General features: G+C 33.7%; 1 protein-coding gene across 3 annotated transcripts; it reads left to right on the top strand.

The window, feature by feature from the left end:
- Positions 1-8282: 8282 nt before the first annotated feature.
- On the top strand, positions 8283-11758 carry LOC146910699 (uncharacterized). 3 transcript variants are annotated; one of them, XM_085726840.1, is made up of 11 exons: positions 8283-8736; positions 8845-8904; positions 9481-9576; positions 9695-9743; positions 9825-9944; positions 10047-10105; positions 10194-10591; positions 10686-10797; positions 10893-11063; positions 11145-11216; positions 11308-11758. In XM_085726840.1, the coding sequence occupies exons 7-11, from the start codon at positions 10533-10535 to the stop codon at positions 11494-11496; spliced, it is 603 nt and encodes a 200-aa protein (XP_085582966.1). In that variant the 5' UTR covers positions 8283-8736; positions 8845-8904; positions 9481-9576; positions 9695-9743; positions 9825-9944; positions 10047-10105; positions 10194-10532; the 3' UTR covers positions 11497-11758. The 3 variants fall into 3 exon arrangements, with proteins under 3 accessions (XP_085582966.1, XP_085582968.1, XP_085582967.1); XM_085726842.1 differs by lacking the exon at positions 8845-8904; XM_085726841.1 differs by having other exon boundaries at positions 9481-9743; positions 10015-10105.
- The last annotated feature ends 6803 nt before the right edge of the window (positions 11759-18561 follow it).

Below are 18561 nucleotides of genomic sequence, written 5' to 3'. Positions count from 1 at the left end.
GATGTTTTCCTTGATGGCGTATTTGTCTGTAGAGAATCAGTCGATAATTGATAGATTGCCCGTTGTGAATGAATTTCCTGAAGTTTTTCCTGATGAGATTCCAGATGTGCCACCGGAGAGGAAGGTTGAATTTTTGATTGAACTAGTGCCGGGTACGAAGCCGGTGTCGATGGCTCCTTACCGTATGTCAGCTTCGGAGTTGGTAGAGTTGAAGAAACAATTAGAAGACTTGCTTGAGAAGAAGTTTATAAGGCCAAGTGTGTCACCTTGGGGAGCACCTGTGTTGCTAGTTAAGAAGAAGGATGGTAGCATGAGATTGTGCATAGATTACCGTCAGCTGAATAAAGTGACGATAAAGAATAGGTATCCACTTCCGAGAATTGACGACTTGATGGATCAATTAGTGGGTGCTCGCGTGTTAAGTAAAATTGATTTGAGGTCAGGTTACCATCAAATTAAGGTGAAGGATGAAGATATGCAGAAGACGGCCTTTAGGACACGGTATGGACACTATGAATATAAAGTGATGCCTTTCGGTGTTACTAATGCGCCGGGTGTGTTCATGGAGTATATGAACAGAATTTTTCATGCGTTTCTGGATAAGTTTGTTGTTGTATTTATTGATGATATTTTGATTTATTCTAAGAATGAAGAAGAGCATGCAGAACATTTGAAGATTGTCTTACAGGTGCTGAAAGAAAAGAAGTTGTATGCAAAACTATCAAAGTGCGAGTTCTGGTTAAGTGAAGTAAGTTTCCTTGGCCATATTATTTCTGGTAGTGGTATTGCTGTAGACCCGTCGAAGGTTGAAGCGGTATCACAGTGGGAGACTCCTCAGTCAGTTACGGAGATTAGAAGTTTTCTTGGTTTGGCTGGTTATTACAGAAGATTTATCGAAGGATTTTCGAAGTTGGCACTTCCATTGACTCAGTTGACCTGTAAAGGTAAAGCTTTTGTGTGGGATGCTCAGTGTGAGAATAACTTCAATGAGTTGAAGCGAAGATTGACGACGGCTCCAATTTTAATTTTGCCAGAGCCAGATAAACCTTTTGTTGTATATTGTGATGCGTCCAAGTTGGGCTTAGGTGGTGTGCTTATGCAAGATGGTAAGGTAGTGGCTTATGCTTCTAGACAGTTGAGAATTCATGAGAAGAATTACCCTACGCATGATTTAGAGTTGGCTGCTGTGGTTTTTGTGTTGAAAATTTGGAGACACTATTTGTACGGTTCGAGATTTGAAGTGTTTAGTGATCATAAAAGTCTGAAATATTTATTTGATCAAAAGGAGTTAAATATGAGGCAGAGAAGGTGGCTAGAGTTGTTGAAAGATTATGATTTTGGCTTGAATTACCATCCGGGTAAAGCTAATGTGGTTGCAGATGCCTTGAGTAGGAAAACGTTGCACATGTCGGCTATGATGGTGAAAGAATTTGAATTGCTGGAACAGTTTAGAGACTTAAGTCTTGTTTGTGAATTGGCACCTCAGAGTGTGCAGTTGGGTATGTTAAAAATTAATAATGAGTTCTTGAAGAGTATAAAAGAAGCCCAGGAGGTTGATGTGAAATTTGTAGACTTAATGGTTGCCAGTAATCAGACTGCAGATGGTGATTTTCAGGTTGATGATCAAGGAGTGTTGAGATTCCGAGGCAGGATTTGTATCCCTGATAATAATGAATTGAAAAAGTTGATTTTAGAAGAAAGTCACAGAAGTAGCTTGAGTATCCATCCGGGAGCTACAAAGATGTACCACGACTTGAAGAAACTGTTTTGGTGGTCTGGGTTGAAGCGAGATGTCGCACAATTTGTATATGCTTGTTTGACTTGTCAGAAATCGAAAGTTGAACATCAGAAGCCTGCTGGTTTGTTGACACCATTAGATGTGCCGGAATGGAAATGGGATAGCATCTCCATGGATTTTGTGACGAGTTTGCCAAACACTCAAAGAGGGCATGATGCCATTTGGGTCGTTGTCGATAGATTGACGAAGTCGGCACATTTTATTCCTATTAATATCACTTATTCGGTAGCTCAGTTGGCGGAGATTTATATTCATAATATTGTGAAGTTGCATGGTGTCCCGTCGAGTATTGTGTCGGATAGAGATCTGAGGTTCGCTTCGAGATTTTGGAAGAGCTTGCAAGAAGCTTTGGGCTCTCAGCTGAAGTTGAGTTCAGCTTATCATCCGCAAACAGATGGTCAGTCGGAAAGGACGATTCAATCATTAGAAGATTTGTTGAGGGTGTGTGTACTTGAGCAAGGTGGAGCTTGGGACAGTCACCTACCATTGATAGAGTTCACGTACAACAATAGTTACCATTCGAGTATTGGCATGGCACCTTTCGAAGCTTTATATGGTCGAAGGTGTAGAACTCCTTTATGTTGGTTTGAGTCGGGTGAAAGTATTGTGTTGGGACCTGAAATAGTTCAGCAGACTACGGAGAAGGTCAAGATGATAAGAGAGCATATGAAAGCGTCGCAGAGTCGACAAAAGAGTTATCATGACAAGCGTAGGAAGGACCTTGAATTTCAAGATGGTGACCATGTGTTCTTGAGAGTCACTCCTATGACCGGTGTGGGTCGTGCATTGAAGTCCAACAAGTTGACTCCGAAGTTTATTGGTCCTTATCAAATATCTGAGAGAATTGGCACGGTGGCTTATAGAGTCGGTTTGCCACCACATCTTTCGAACTTGCATGATGTGTTTCATGTGTCGCAACTTCGGAAATATGTAGCGGATCCTTCACATGTTATTCCTAGAGATGATGTGCAAGTTAGGGACAATCTTACGGTGGAAACTTTACCTTTGAGAATTGATGATCGTAAGGTGAAGACGTTGAGAGGCAAAGATATACCTCTAGTAAGGGTTGTTTGGGGAAGGGCAACTGGTGAAAGTCTTACTTGGGAGTTAGAGAGTAAGATGCAGGAGTCATATCCTGAGTTGTTTGCTTGAGGTAATATTTCGAGGACGAAATTCTATAAGTTGGGGAGAGTTGTAACGCCACATTTTTATTCTAATATTTTAGTAGATGTGTGAGTATTTTTATATGATTTTATTTGTTAAATAGATGATTTTATGTGAAATATGTGTTTTTGGTGATTTTATTTGATATATGGTGTGATGCTATTTTATTATATGATTTAGGGAGTTGTATATTATTTAAAAGAATATGTCTTTATTATTTGTGGAAACATTAGGAGAAATAAAAATAGGAGTAAAATATTAATATTTTGGTTAATGGGAGTTAATTAGTAATTATGTGAGTTTAAGGGAGTTAAGAAAAATAAAGGAGAGGTTATGTTTATTGGGAAATAGAATAGAGAGGAGTCAGAAACATTTTTCACGTACAAAAGAAAAACATAAGTTTTGGGAGAAGAAGAGAAAACCTAGAAGAGGCAAAGAGAAGAGGAGGAACAATTCTGTAAGCTTTTGATTCACCTAAACTAAGGTAAGGGTGGGATTCCTTTCACTAATAATATGTATAATTCTGATTTTTGATGATTGTGGTGTTTTGGTATTAGGGTTAGAAAGTTTTAGGTTAATTGCTATAATATGATGAATTGTGTTGTTGATGCATGTTTCTATGTTATTTGATTGCTATATTGCCTAATTGAACCTGAAAACTTCTGTTGAAACGTATTTTGGGTAATCAAGGATTGAAAATTGGGACTTTCGATTGAAACGTCGGTGTCTGAATGTTCTACAGACAAGTGATTATGTGAGGTTTGGAAAAATCGATTTTTTTGAGTGGTGGAAAATTGAATGTTTCTGTAGATTATGATAGAGGGAAATGTCAGGAGCGTGTAGGCGAAAACGGCACTGAAATGCGCAAAATGGTGAAAACGGAAAAAAACGAAGAAAAAGCTGTGCTGTCAATCGAGCACGGCCGTGCCGTGCATGGCACGGGCCGTGCCAACGTTCTGTTTCCTTCGTGCTGACAGAACTTCGGTTTCTGCGTTTTTTGTGCTTTTTCACCCATTTCTGTTTTGAATTGGCTTTTGATGTAAACATGAAAGTTGTAGACAATTAAGTTAGCTTTATAATGGCCTTGGGTTGGAGTGGAAAAGATTTGTAGATTTTGAGTTATGATAAAAATAGTCCAGGTGGGTCTTCAGAAAAATTTAAGAAAACTTAGCATAACTATTCCCAAGTTAGTCTAAAACTTATGGTTGGTTTCCCAACTTCAAACTTAAGTGTTAGGGACTTAGTTGAGATGTTTTATGAGTATTTGGATTATGTGATATTGATCAAAACTTAATTGCTTTTGAAGGATGTTTTGAACCTTGAGATGAATGTAATTGATCTTATGTATATGCTATGTTGTTGTCCTCCGTTGTTGACGTTGTTGTATCATCTAATGTCTAAGTTGGGGAGTGTGTCATAATTGTTGTAGGCACATATGTTGTTGTTCTCCGTTGTTGACGTTGTTGTATCATCTAATGTCGAAGTTGGGGGGTGTGTCATAATTGTTGTAGGCACATATGTTGTTGTTGTAGTCGTTGTTGGAGTTGTATGTTGATATACACAAGTTGAGTCCATTTGCATACTCACACCTGTTGGGGGCTCATGCCCTGGAATGTTTATCATTCACCCGTTGGGGGCTTATGCCCTGGAATGTTTATCATTCACCTGTTGGGGGCTTATGCCCTGGGATGCTTTAACCATCCAAACTGTTGTTATGCCCTGGAATGCTTAGCATTCAACGCGCGTAGATTGGTACCACCTGCATGATGCATTAGTTGTTGTTGTCGTAGCATTTGTTAGGTTGTTGTTGTCGTTGTAGCTTTGTCGAGCTGTTGTCGTTGTAGCATTGTCGAGTTGTTGTCGTTGTCGAATTGTCGAGTTGTCGGTGTCGTTGTGGATAATGTTGTTGTTGTTGTTGTACCTTGTTGCTGAAAATAATTGTGTTGTTGCTTATGTATTTATTTATATACTTTATTAATGATGCATGTTGTGATATGTTGTTGTTTTCATTAATTCGATGAATTATATATTATTATTATTGGATAAGTTTCTCACCCCTTCTGCGTATATGTTGCCTCGACCGTGGGTAATGTGCAGGTAATGATAGCTTGTAGGTTGGTTGGCTCAAGTGTCTAGGGCTCTGATACATATTAGGATGGGGATCGTTGCGAATGTCTTCTTCATTTCTTTTATGTATCATATTTTGAAAAGACCTCGTTGTTGGATTTATTATTGTTGAGGATAATGTCTATTACGTTGAGGCCTTTGTGCCAATAATTTCGTTGACGTAGGATTTGGTTGAAATTATATTTTTAAAGAACTATTCCGCTGCAGTTTATTAAGATATTCTAAATGTTGGTATTTAAATAATTAGATATTTTCTATTTATGAAATTTTGAAAAGTAGTGTGACACTCCGTTGTGTGATTACTCTGATTTTATTTATTAATATTACGTTGTTTTGAGAACGGGGTGTTACAGGCAGCCTTTGTGCTCATTAAAGTTGGGGGCTTTAGGCCCGGCAGCCTTTGTGCTCACATGTCGAGAGCCTAATTACGCTCATTTACGTTGTTGAATGGTGCCACATGCATTTGCATATCAAGAAGATACACGATGGTTTAAGTTGTTAAGTTGTTGAGCTGATATAGTTGCATTGTCAAGTTGAGTTGCGTTGTCGAGTCAAGTGATTAAGTTGATCATGATATTTAGTGATGATGATATATGATGACGGTATTTGATTATGAAGTGATAATATGCTAAGTGATAAATGTTTGATATGTAACAGTGTTTTATGTTGCTTAATGCATTTTACTGAATTATATGCTTAATTTATTGATTATGAAATCTCACCCCTTCTGCTTGAAAATGTTGCCCTTCGTATGGGTAACTTGCAGGTAATCAAGATTAGCTGCGGTCGTGGGTGACTATCTCTCACTGTGTCCTTAGGTGCTCTGATACGTAACGGGATGGAGATTTTGATACTATTTTCTGTTCCTTTACGTATTGCTTTTGAAGTTTAGGAATTAGTATTGAACTAATTTATGAGATTTTCTGATAAGGCATGCGTGCCAAGACTTTTATCATGTTGAACTATTTTCCGCCGCGTAGTTTTAGATTTTATGATGATTGAACTTTGAAGGATAATTATTATTATCTATTTTATGAAGTATGTGACATTCCGTTTATGAATTAAATACTCTGATTTATATGAAATATTTATGTTTGGAAAACGGGGTGTTACAAGCATCAAAAACTATTTGAGTGTATGAATTCTATGCATTAGAATTCTTAGAGTCGTGATTCAGTTAAATCAATCTTATTTGTCACCCTTTCCAAAATAATAATAATTAGTTTGCTATCTTTGAAACCAACTTCTTAAAATGCTTCAAAAACTTATTATCAAAAACTTGTGGTAGAAAGACAAACCACCATCATAACATCATTTCCATGATACAATTCCACCCTATTGTCTTTATTTTCCAGGCTAGATTGAAATGAAATTTCTAATGTATAACTTTAGGTGATAGTGATTTCTATTATTAGTAGAGATGATAGAAATGTTTAGATAGAGAATGAAAATATGAGAATTTTTTTTAACTCAAGTTTAGATATAGTAGATAGATAGCTAGATTAAGAAGGATGTGGAACTTTCTTAGAGATGACACATTATCACAATATTTGCTCAAGAATTACTCAAGTTTAGTGATACATATTTTTTGCTATAGATATATTTACATACCTGATATAAATTCATGAATCATGTTTCAAATTTTGCCTCATGACATGAACAAATATGAGAAAATCAAAATGGATTATATATTATAATATTGATATGAAAAATAAATATTTAATTTTAATAGTGTGTTTACCTATAGTTGGAGTTTTGAGGAGATAAATCTTGATCTAGAGACTTTAATTGTACACAAATTGGTTTTTCACTTGTTGAGCCAGTAGAACGTTCGATTGAGAATTCCAATTGTCACGGATTAAAAATGGAGATAGAATGTGAAATATGGGTATAACTTACAATATATGGTAGGATATAGTGATAAAGTATGAACCTAATTAGTACGTGGGGTTGTTATGAAGATGAACCACATCAAATATGGTTGGCCATATTAAAACTCACGAAAATTAAATTACAAATTAAACACGTAAATTCCAAAATTGTAATCTTATTAGGTTCACTAAGAAATCATGTAGACTTAATTATTAAAATTTAAATAAATTTAAATAAATTTAAATAAACCTTTTCAAATATTATAACAAAAAAAAAAGACTTACAAACTACTCCCTCCGGTCCTATTTATAAGAGAAATTTGGGTCAACAAAAGTGAATGTATTTGGTCCAATTTTTTAACGAGATACATTAACCTTTGTTGACCAAAATTTCTTTTATAAATAGGACCGGAGGTAGTACAATAAATCGTAGTCCAAAACAACGGGAAAAAAAATCAATAAAAAATCTGATGGTAAAATGAAATTTTACCTTGGTGGTTACTCTCAATTGTCAATCTAATTTGTCAAAATTGAAAAGAACATGAGATTATCTTCTTTGAAAGTCAAGCACACATCAAACCATAAAAGAATACAGTGATGAAGAAAGGAAGAGAAATATACTTACATGCAAGATCTTCAAAATTGCAATTGCTATGCTATATACTCCCTCCGTTTCAAAATGAGTGTCGCTTTAGCCAATTGCACACAGATTAAGGAATGAAATAAAGTAGTCAAATGTCATAGCAATTTTACCAAATTATCCTAATCAACTATTGGTTTGTTTTTCATTAAAGAAAAAATAATACTTTGGATGTAGTGTAACATAGTATTAATTGAAGGGTACAATTGAAAAGAAAAAGTTATTATTTCATTGAAAACCGAAAGTGACATTCATTTTGAAACAATTTTTTTTTGCTAAAGCGATACTCATTTTAAAACGGAGGGAGTACGTTTGTTGCAATAATTAGTGAGGTAATGCTCCTAATGACTATTGAAATATTATTTAAAAAAAACTGATGTTTACAACAACAAAAATTAAAGACACTTTTGTTGAGCTTTATTGGTGTCTGGGTCTGTTGATTTCCAACGTTAGGAAAGTAACTCTACATATTTCACTACCAAGAAACATGTGTATTAATTGATTATTTAAGTCTAGTTTAAGTTACAAATTGATTGGGGAAGATTGGGTGTGTTGAGCGTTGGCAATTCTCTAAAGTGGAGAAATGTGGAATAGGTACAAGAGGGTGGCATTTAGGGTGGGTCAAATGAATACTTCTATTAACTATATAAGAAAACAAATGCCTATCAAAATCTCACAACTGTCCTTGCCACTAAGTTTTTAACTTCACTGTATTTTCACTTTATTGAAGGGTAAGATGGTAACAAATTTTCAAATGGGAGACTCCTGAGTTTTTTACCACAATCTGACTTTTATACCCTTTTCATTACACTGTTGATTTAATTTAATAAAGGGTACATATGTAACAAGTATGAAAAATGCCTACCAAATTTGCAAGTACAGAGGGAGAATAAATCAATGTTATATTTGTCACATGACCACTTTAATTCAAAAAATTGTCATCACTTTAATTCAAAAACAGATTCCTTTTTTCTCTATCCCTCTGCAACCAAAACAAAGCTATTATCTCTACTCTTCTCTCTCTGTCAAGCACGCTTCTTTCATACTAAAAAACTCAACCAAAAATTTCTTTCATTTCTCCCATTAAACTTCTGGTCTTCATATCTCAATGTAAAATCAAAACAAATCGAAAACGGGTTAGTATGTGTTTCAATTTGTTTTGATTTGTATGTATTTCGATTTTTTTTATTTGTCATTCGATTGGAATATGATTGATTTCTCATGCATAATCTGTTTTTTCTCAGTTTTGAAATGTAAAATAAGGAGAAATCTATGTGATTATTAGTAACCATCTATTCTTCAAGGTATGGAATTCCAAAATTTTAAAATGTTTTTCAAAACTGTATTAAATTTCGCATGCAAGGTGTTTGTTTTAATGTCTCGTGTTTTAATGTAGCTATATTTTTATGCCAAAATTCAATTTTTTTGGGTTTAGGTCATTCCATTAGATGGAACCATTATCAACTCGTCTGCAAGATTTGTTGGTTTGAAGTTTTGATATGTTTAGATTCATTTAAAGGATGTGTTTTTCTTCATATGTTGCTGCATTTTTATACCAAAACCGTGTTTTTTTTTGTTTGTTCAGATCATTTCATTAGATGAAACCTTTGTTAACTCGTCCTCTTCATTTGTTTGTTTTTAGTTTAGATGTGTTTATCTTCGATCTGTTATGAGGTTTGTAGATCATTTGATTATGTTATGCTACCCTTTTTTACTGATATTGTTTTTTCAGTTGTTTTTAACTTCTAATGTGTTCACAATCACTTAAATAATCTGATTCTTTTTTGGATCTCTTATTGTTGTTTATTTCTGTACTTGAGGTTATGCTTGGTTGTTATAGATATGGATAATCACACTCACATAATTGATACCTTTCCCAGGGTGACAACTTTCATATTACTCTTCCAAAATAAGACCTTGCACCATTTAAAGATATGATGCACTTCAACAAAACTTATGAAATGGAGAACTTCAAGGTAGTCAATAATGACTTGGTTGTGAAGGCTTGTGATCATCGACTCATTGTATTATTTTTCCACCGTCATTATGTCTGAATATTTTCATGATATTCCTATGGCAACCCTCTATTTCAAGGACTTTGGTGAAGTTCTGGCTGGTAAATACAGACGAGATTTGTTGGTTGGTGAGTGATTCTTTCCATATCAATTAATTTTTAAAATTTATTTTTGTCATATTCTTTGATTATCTGTTAAATGTGTGGCAGATGCTATTGAAGCCTTCCAAGAAGTAACAAATACAAACAAGAGCTCCCTAAAAAAAAAAAAAATACAAACAAGAGTTCTGGTAGATTAAGAACAATAACTTTCACTCTTAAAGATGCTAGGTAAATACAAATGTCCTAATGGTTTACTTCATATTCAATTTTGAATATATTGCCACACACATAAATGGAGGGGTTTATCCACTTTGCTTCACAAATACTTAGGATGGCACTCAAGTTCTGTTCAATACATATTTGCCCCATGTTGCTGAGTTTATCAAGACGTGAGTGTAAATTTGTCATGTTTCTTACATCAATCTTGATTTCTTATTAAATTAACTATGAAATTTATTTATGGATTTTTCATCACAGATTTAAAGCTCTGCCAGCAGATGTTGTTGGGGAATGTCAGAGTGCTTCCCAATTCAGTCAAAGTTCCCAGTATTCACAAAATCAAGATATTATGTCTAAAGCCACCTTCATGACTCTTGCTGAGATTAATAAAATCAAAAAGGATATTTTTCTACACACTTCGGCACACCTACTTTACAATTTGAATGGGATACCTTATGTTTCATGACACCTTCATTACTCTTAAATATTTAATTGCAGGAAACCTTATGTGTCACCGTAGCAGAAATTAAAAAATTGAATGCTACCAGACACAGATGGTTGTATGATGGCTATAACGAATGCACCAAGAGTGTCAGGATGGACGGTGGCAAGTTAAAGTGTACGAGTGATCATGTCAATGAAAAGCCATTGCCAAGGTATGAAGCTTTATATTTTGACTCAAATTGTACAAATGAGAATCCATTCCCAGAGATATTACATATCTTTCATCAAATTGTTTATAACATTTAGATACAAGGTTGAAGTTCATAACTCTGATAAATCAAGATTCCTGTTCTGGGATGCACAATGTGCTAAGATCTTGAAGATATATGTTGCTGATTTGAGGGCACATATGATTAAGGTTTGTGGTCCTTTGCGTTAATTTCCTACCACCCACTTTTGATTTCACTCAATTTTAAACTATATGTTTGAACTGTCATTGCTCCGATAATGTAGGCTGCTCATACCAAGCCACGGAAATACCCGAAAGTACTTGATCAATTGTTGTGTGAAAATAAGGTTTTTCAAGTGAAAGCACATCCAGGAGAAAATCCATCCTTTGTAATCCAGATCAGTGATAGTGAGCTTCTTCTGAAGAATCTTGAAACACAGTTTGGTTTGTTAGAGGTATTGTATATGGGTCAACTCTACAATCACATTACTCTTTATCTATATAATTACCTTTAATCTCATAAATTTAAAATTAAGACATCTTCAAGTATAGAACCTCTTGGACTTGAGATCATTTCAGAAAGCAAGGACACTTCAATGGATCCTGTTGTAAGTAACTTGATTATATTCAGATTTATAGTCTATATGTTGAATGTAACAGCTTGCAATATATGATGATAAATCATTGCTTATATCGTAGGAGTCGCTTTGTGGTGAATATGATCCCAATGTAACTTCTTCTACTCCAGCAGCCAAAAGACTTTCCTTAGATGACCTTGATGCTGAAATCATACCTTCAACTCCAATAGAAGTTCAGCCAACTCAACTGTCAACAACTAAACTGGTAAAGAATCCAAAGAATGCAAAGACTCCAAAGCTGGAGTGCTAGATGTTTGTTGTTACATAATTTTAATAAGTTGTTATGTTTGATCTTCATGCCCAACCTATGATGCCTTTTTTTGGAATTAACCGAACTATGTTAAACATTTGTATTTTGAAACAATTCCTTCTGATGATTACTAACTTCAGCTGATCCTTTGGTGTACTTGAATATTCAGTATTTTGTTTAAACCTCTACTGAGATAATTATGCTCGAATGAACAAATGTGTCTTGGTGAATCAAAAATTATATCTTGGTCAATTATGTGCAATAGATGTCACATTTTGGTTCAACAAAAATCTATGTTTTTATTTACCTCTATTGCCTATTTTACCTTCTATCATTTCATTTGAATTTCAACTTTGTTTGGGGGGAAGCCTATTTTTCAGTTTGAAAATTTGAAATTCAAACTTTTCTACTTTGACAATTTCAGGAAATAGCATAGCAGAATAGAAGTTAGTTCATAGTATGGCAATTGTTTGTTTATATTATATTACATTATATGTACTATTTTCATTTATGTGTTGCACTATTTGTACTAAAACTGTCTATTGATTTATGGCAAGTTTGTATGATTTAGTTCTACTAATTCATTAAAATTTTATGTTATGTTAACACATTTCTACGTTTTACACTAGCTAATATATATTGTTCTTACTAGGTATAAATAGGATGGTGGAAATAATAGTAAACTATATTGTTTTTATAACAATGACAAATAATATTACATTATTTGCACATATTAGTGTACTCAATTAACAAATTTTAATATGCTTATTATGCTTTAAATACTTTACATAAATATGCTTATTATGCTTTCATTACTACCGATCAATTTATACATTATTATGCTTTAAATACTTTACATATTTTCACTATGGACAAACAAATACTGTGCCAAGCACAGCCGAGACAAGACACGCGGCGGAGCCGCGGCCATAAAGCGCGGCGAAGCCGCGCTACCCGTGCTCAGCACGGGTATCTCGACTAGTTCCCATCATGGGAAACTCACATTTTTCTGGACACGTGGCTGTTTCACTTTGTTTAATAGGTTAGAATAAAAAATAATGATAAATCATTTACCTTATTTTAATGAGTTAGTTTTACACCTCCCAGCTGCCAAATGTTTTTGTTCTACACCCCTGTTTATTTAGGCATGTATTTGACCCTTATGCCCCTTTTATCTTCTTGTTTTTTTCTTTTGTTCCTAAATACTCATTTCTCTGTAACATAGATCTGCCACTTTTCTTTCACAATAATGTCTCACACAATCATCTTCCAGATTTTTGGCCTTTCTCTTCTCTCACCAACACGTCAATGGCATCTTCTTCTATGGGTTACTTATAAATGTTGAATCCGTTTTATGGTAGTTGTGTAATTCACGTGTTTTTATTTTGTAGATACCACCAAGAGAGTACTTGCTCCAATCTTCAGTTATATTGTGATTGATTATAAGAGGAGGATCATGTCGTTAAAATCCTTGTGGTGGCACTCTAAATTTTAATGGTTGTTTAGCTTTGGTAGTTTGAAAATAATCTTCCTGCAATTTAGCTTTGGTAGTTCTTGTTTTGATGCAAAGATGTAGTTTGGACTTTGGCCTTTTTCAAAAACAAAATTCTCGTTTTTTTTTTCAATTTTGGATTTATGACATGAGTTCATCTTGGGTTCCTTGTTGTGTTCATCGTTATATTTATCTTCTAGGTTCATTTTCAAATTCAGTTTTAAAAAATAAGTACAAATACAATAAAGGATTTTTTAGAAACAAATAATATAGACTGTTCAAAATATATTAATGGCAGAATAAATAACATTGGTAAAACTTTACCCAAAAAAAAACATTGGTAAAATAAATTACACGCAACTCTTTCATAAGGAATTAACATAGCTTAAAAACAAAATTATAGCTGTAAAAGAAATTGCTCAAAGAGCTTAATCATTTTATTTTAAGTAGCTTTGTAATTAACGAAAAATTTACTTTCGTGGCCCATTCTTAGCAAAAAAATTAGAAGTCCAGATTGCATTATAATAAAAAATATTACTTGTGGGGTCATTTTTATTACAGGTACCGTTACAAAAAGTTGTTAATAGGTTGCAAGGAAAAAATCTGAGCGAATCTGAACCATTCAATTAGAATAATAATATATCAATGGTTAAAAATGGTACTTTGTCATGGTGGGAAAGTATTCCCTCTACCCACCCTAAATGCCACCAGGTAAGAGTAGTGAAAAGCTTTTCTAAACATGCCAAGTCATCATAATGCAAGCTCAAGGATAAACCAAGTTTCCTTTACAAAGATATATATAGAATATAGATAGATAGATACAGACTTGCTTTTTTTCCCAAACTATATTATAAGAAGCCTAAAAATATATGTTTACAAGGCCTATTATATAACTATGAATTAAACAAGTATGTCACTAATTGTAGTCGGGTAAGTAAGCAGAATTAGAGGCAACAATTGTTGTTGTTTTTTGGTAGCATATTTTTTTTTTTGGGTACAATTTTGCAGTGGCGGAGCCAGGAAATTTATAGAGTTCGGGCAAAAAATTTATCGCAAATTCACATGTGACATAATATATAAACAGTGTAATATACGTGAAGTCTGAAAAATTGACCCTGTAATTAAATAACATATATTCTGAACATGTAATTCGAGATTTTTATTATTTATAACCCTGTAATATACGCGAAGTCCAAAAAAACAACTAAGAGATTGAATTTTTTCATGATTTCTTAGAGGCGAGTTAAGAACGTTAGAATATGGCTTTACACAGAAAAAATTATAAATTTTCAACAAACGACAAATTAATTATGAATTTTTAAAGTGTCAAAACTCAAAAAAAAACAAAACAACGGAAATCTCGATCGGTAAATCGAATTTTGAGCTCATTATTTGCAGAGACATCTATAAAAATACATAAAAAGGATCTGTAAAGTTTCATAGCAATTCGAAGTCGTTTAAATTTATTTTGATTTTTCAACCAAACGTGCAAAATTGAAATTTTGTTCCGCGGAAGCGTATACTCACAAGTCAAATTTAGTCCCTAATTTTGTAGGCATGACTAGAACATGATAAGAACCTTCATAATGAAATTTTGCAGTTTTTAAACGAGATACAAATTAATTATAAATTGTTTAAGAAATTCATAATTATGAAGGAATAAAAATTCATAATTAATTTTTCCCTGGTCGAAGAAATTTGATTTTTTGTGTAAAGCTATATTTTAACGTGCTAAACATGTATGAAGGTGAAAAAAATTCAACCTGTAGGTCACATTTTTAAACTACTCGTATATTATAGGGTGGTCAAAAATAAGAAGAAATTCAAGTTACAATGCTAGAATATATGTTTTGTATTTTACAGGGTCATTTTTCAGACATAATATATATTACAGAGTCAATTTGAAAAATTAACCCGTTAAAATAAGAGAGATGAACTTGTCAATAGTGTGCTAAATAAAATTAGGAGGTAAATGTCTTTTCCGAGCCTATTTGCGTGTGAGAATTTTCAAATTTTGCCCAAATTTTTCTTTTTGTAAGTGTGTTAATGGGCTTTTGGGTTGGGCCTAATGTGCAAAAATTATCGATCGAGTCTGGACGACCGCCTAGGGTCGCCGGGCGGTGAAACCGCCCCTGCAATTTTGGTAACATAATTGTTCTCATCGAAATATATATGGGGAAATGTTAACGAGTGCCTCCGGGGCACTCTTTAAGCACTTTAAATAGCAATTTTTTTAATGAAAAGTTGTGTATTGAAAATTGTAACAGTTGACTCTTCAAAAGAATAATTACTACCTCCGTCTCTAATTATAGGGCCCTTTTGAAAAAATAACGGGAATTAAAATAGTGGATATTTGTATTAAATATGTTTGTAATTACTATTGTTTTTACAATTTTATCCTTTACTCCCTCCATTCCTTTTCTTTTGATGTTTTAGAACTTAAAGTTTATTCCAAAACTTTTGACGTTTTAAAATTTTTAATACTTTTTATCCAATTTTACCCTTGTTAAAAAACACACTTTAATAATTAAATAGGTTGGGACTATTGACTTATCACAATTGAATTAAAAAATGGGTTGAAAAATTTAAAAGGAGTACAACTGCCGAGGAGTAGTAATCTGAAATAATAAGAATTACTTCAACTACCCATGCCCTATTTAAATTTTAAAACCATACAATTATTTAAAATCAAGGAATAAGTAAGGGTATTTTAGTATAAACCATACAATTATTCTTGTAATTTAATGATTCCTTAATATTTGTGCAATCACCTAAAACATCAAAAGAAAAGGAATGGAGGGAGTAAGAGAGAGGGTTGGTTTATGTTTTCAACATGTTATTTACTTCCCCTGTCCCGGATTAACTGAGCCAAAAGCTCATTTCACTAGGGGTGTTCAAAACCGAACCAACCCAATAGAAAAACCGCAAACCAAACCAATCCAAACCGAAACCGCAAAAAACCGCATTTGGTTCGGATGAATTCGGATGACTTTTGCACTGAACCGCGCGGTTCGGTTCGGTTTGCGGTTTGCATCTCAGCAACCGAACCAAACCAAACCAAACCGCAAGAATAATGAATATTACTTAAATATGTACTAGCCCAATTACATAGCTCAAGAATAATCTCTTTTGATTCGATTTTTCCATCTTTGCACCATCAGGTTCGATTATAATTCATTTCCATCTCTTTCAATTCATTTCCAGTAATGAATTTGTTTTCTTTACTTCCCAATAATTTGTTTCATGCTTATCTTTCTTCTTAATTTTACCTATTTTGATATAAGTTTGACCTAATATTTTATCATATAAACATCAAAATAAAATTTTCTATGTTTATTTTGTAACAAGTTGGCAATATTAGAGTTAATGTAATATTTTTTTTATCTCGCGATAAACCGCACAAACCGAACCAATCCAAACCGCATTGGTTTGGTTTGGTTTGGATGACTTTTTAAAAATCAACCGAACCAAACCAAACCGCATGCTTTTTTATCTCGCGGTTTGGATGACTTTTTTGCTCAAAACCGAACCAAACCGCACCGCGAACACCCCTACATTTCACACGTATTAAGAAAAATGTATAAATGAAGGAGAGAGAAAAAATAGTTTTAAGTGCACTTGTTAAGTATTGGTGCATTCTCCACTATCATAAATGTAAAGTGGAATATATTGAATTGAAAATGATGAAAGTAATATTAATTAGAGTTATAAAGGGAAAAAATAATTAATATTGTTTTAAAAAGTGAAATGACTCAGATATTTTGATACACTTTTTTTTTTTTTTTTTGCAAATGACTCGGTTATTATGGGACGGTGTATATTGAAGAAAAAAATGTATAATAAATAGGGGCATGTATGTAAAGAAATAATTAATGTAGTTGGAAATAGCAAAGGGGTCTTATAAGAATGGACAATTTTTTTCTTCAAAAGATCTTATAATTAAGGACGGAGGTAGTACTAATTTTAGGATACTTAGCCATTGTTTGGTTCTAGGGAAGGTGAATGGAAAGAAAGTAGGAAGGAAAGAAAGTTCATCCAAATTTGTGTTTCCATTGTTTGGTTGCACTGTCAGAGAGGAAAGAAAGTGTTCTTTGGGTGGGTCCCACATCAAAAAAACTTTCCGCTCCCAAGTGCGAAGAAAGGTTGATCAGCACATCCATTTTGGTATAATTACTAAACAGCCTTTGCTTTTGAAAACTTTCTTTTACACATGTGCAGTTTTTTTACTACCAATTGATTTTCTTCTGACGTCACAAGACTTCAAGCTTGTTATCATATCCATCCTGGTAACAAAACTAAGGCTTTGCTATTGTTTTATTTTTATTTTATATCGTCACTCTTTTGTGCATATTATAGTATAGACATGTATGTATTCATTCCAAAAAAAATATACATATATATATTCATTTTAATATAAGGACATTTATGTCATCTCATAAAATTATAACTTTCTTTCCTTTCACTTTATTATCACTTTCATTCATACCAAACAACTAAAACAATCATCTCACTTTCCATTCACTTTCTACTTACTATCTTTTCTTCAACATTCTTTCCTTATACTTTCTTACCATTCACTTTCTTTGGTTGTCCAAACAAAGCCTTAAAGAGCATCCGGGGCACTCGTTAATAACATCCATATATATGTCAGTTAGGCGCACCAATGTCTGAAAGGTCAAGAGACATCACCTGATGATTTTTTTTTTTTTTTTTAAGGAAGACATCACCTGATGATTAGTCTCCTTTGCAGTCTTGTCAATATCCTTTACAATTTTAAAATTCATCATAGTGCGGCTTATGTTTTCCTCCCTCCAGCCATCCACATTTTATTGCACCATCAATTATTATTGTGAATAAAGTAATAATTTACGCCCCTAAAAAAAGTTACTGTAATTTATTACTACATTGATAAAATTTTCATTCAAATAAAATAGAAAAGTAATTATTTTCAGTTCTGTCAATAGAAAAGGTAGTAGTACTAATTATTTTAAGATAAATTAGCATGTTCTGTAACTTTGTTAATGAATCCAAATTGCTCACGTTGGCATTACGCATTAGGTAAAGCCCCCTCCTTTCTTGCTGTTGAATAGCCTCCATAATCGTATTTTCCTTTCCTTCAAATATTTAGTGGGTAGATGCTAAGATTTTCTACTTTAGTGGCTAATCAATTAGGTGGCATTTAGGATGGGAAGGGGAAAGATTTTCCCACCATAGGTCAGTTGACATTTTACCATTAGATTGTAAAGGAACACTGATTTTATTATGGACTGTCTACACCCTATCTTTTCCCACCCACCCTTCTCTCTCCTCCTTGCTCTCCACCACCCGCAACATCACCTACAACCCCTTTCACCACCGGTTCCTTCCATTCTCGTCCAAACCAAGCTTCAGATCCGACGCACCTAGCTCAATCTCTCTTTTCCAGTTTCTCTTAATCATTCAAGCGCCCCATTTATACCCCCCCCCCCCCCCCCCCCCCCCCCTCGTCAAAAATTTCATGATGTGATAATCCAAATATGGGCTATAATATTACTGTAATATTTATTGTGTGCTACTTAATTTTAGTTCAAATG

Source organism: Medicago sativa, chromosome 7 (assembly GCF_051527215.1).
Source record: "Medicago sativa cultivar Bolivia chromosome 7, Bolivia_mono, whole genome shotgun sequence".
NCBI classification, from domain to species: domain Eukaryota; kingdom Viridiplantae; phylum Streptophyta; class Magnoliopsida; order Fabales; family Fabaceae; genus Medicago; species Medicago sativa.
Note: the sequence above shows the minus strand (reverse complement) of the source record. Positions and strands in the feature narration are given on the sequence as shown.

Bases quoted from the DNA above. Each gene is read 5' to 3' on its own strand.
- LOC146910699 (XM_085726842.1), top strand. From the start codon at position 10,533: ATGGACGGTGGCAAGTTAAAGTGTACGAGTGATCATGTCAATGAAAAG. The intron at 10,592-10,685 runs GTATGAAGCTTT...TATAACATTTAG, and splicing joins AATGAAAAGCCATTGCCAAG to ATACAAGGTTGAAGTTCATA. The intron at 10,798-10,892 runs GTTTGTGGTCCT...CCGATAATGTAG, and splicing joins TGAGGGCACATATGATTAAG to GCTGCTCATACCAAGCCACG.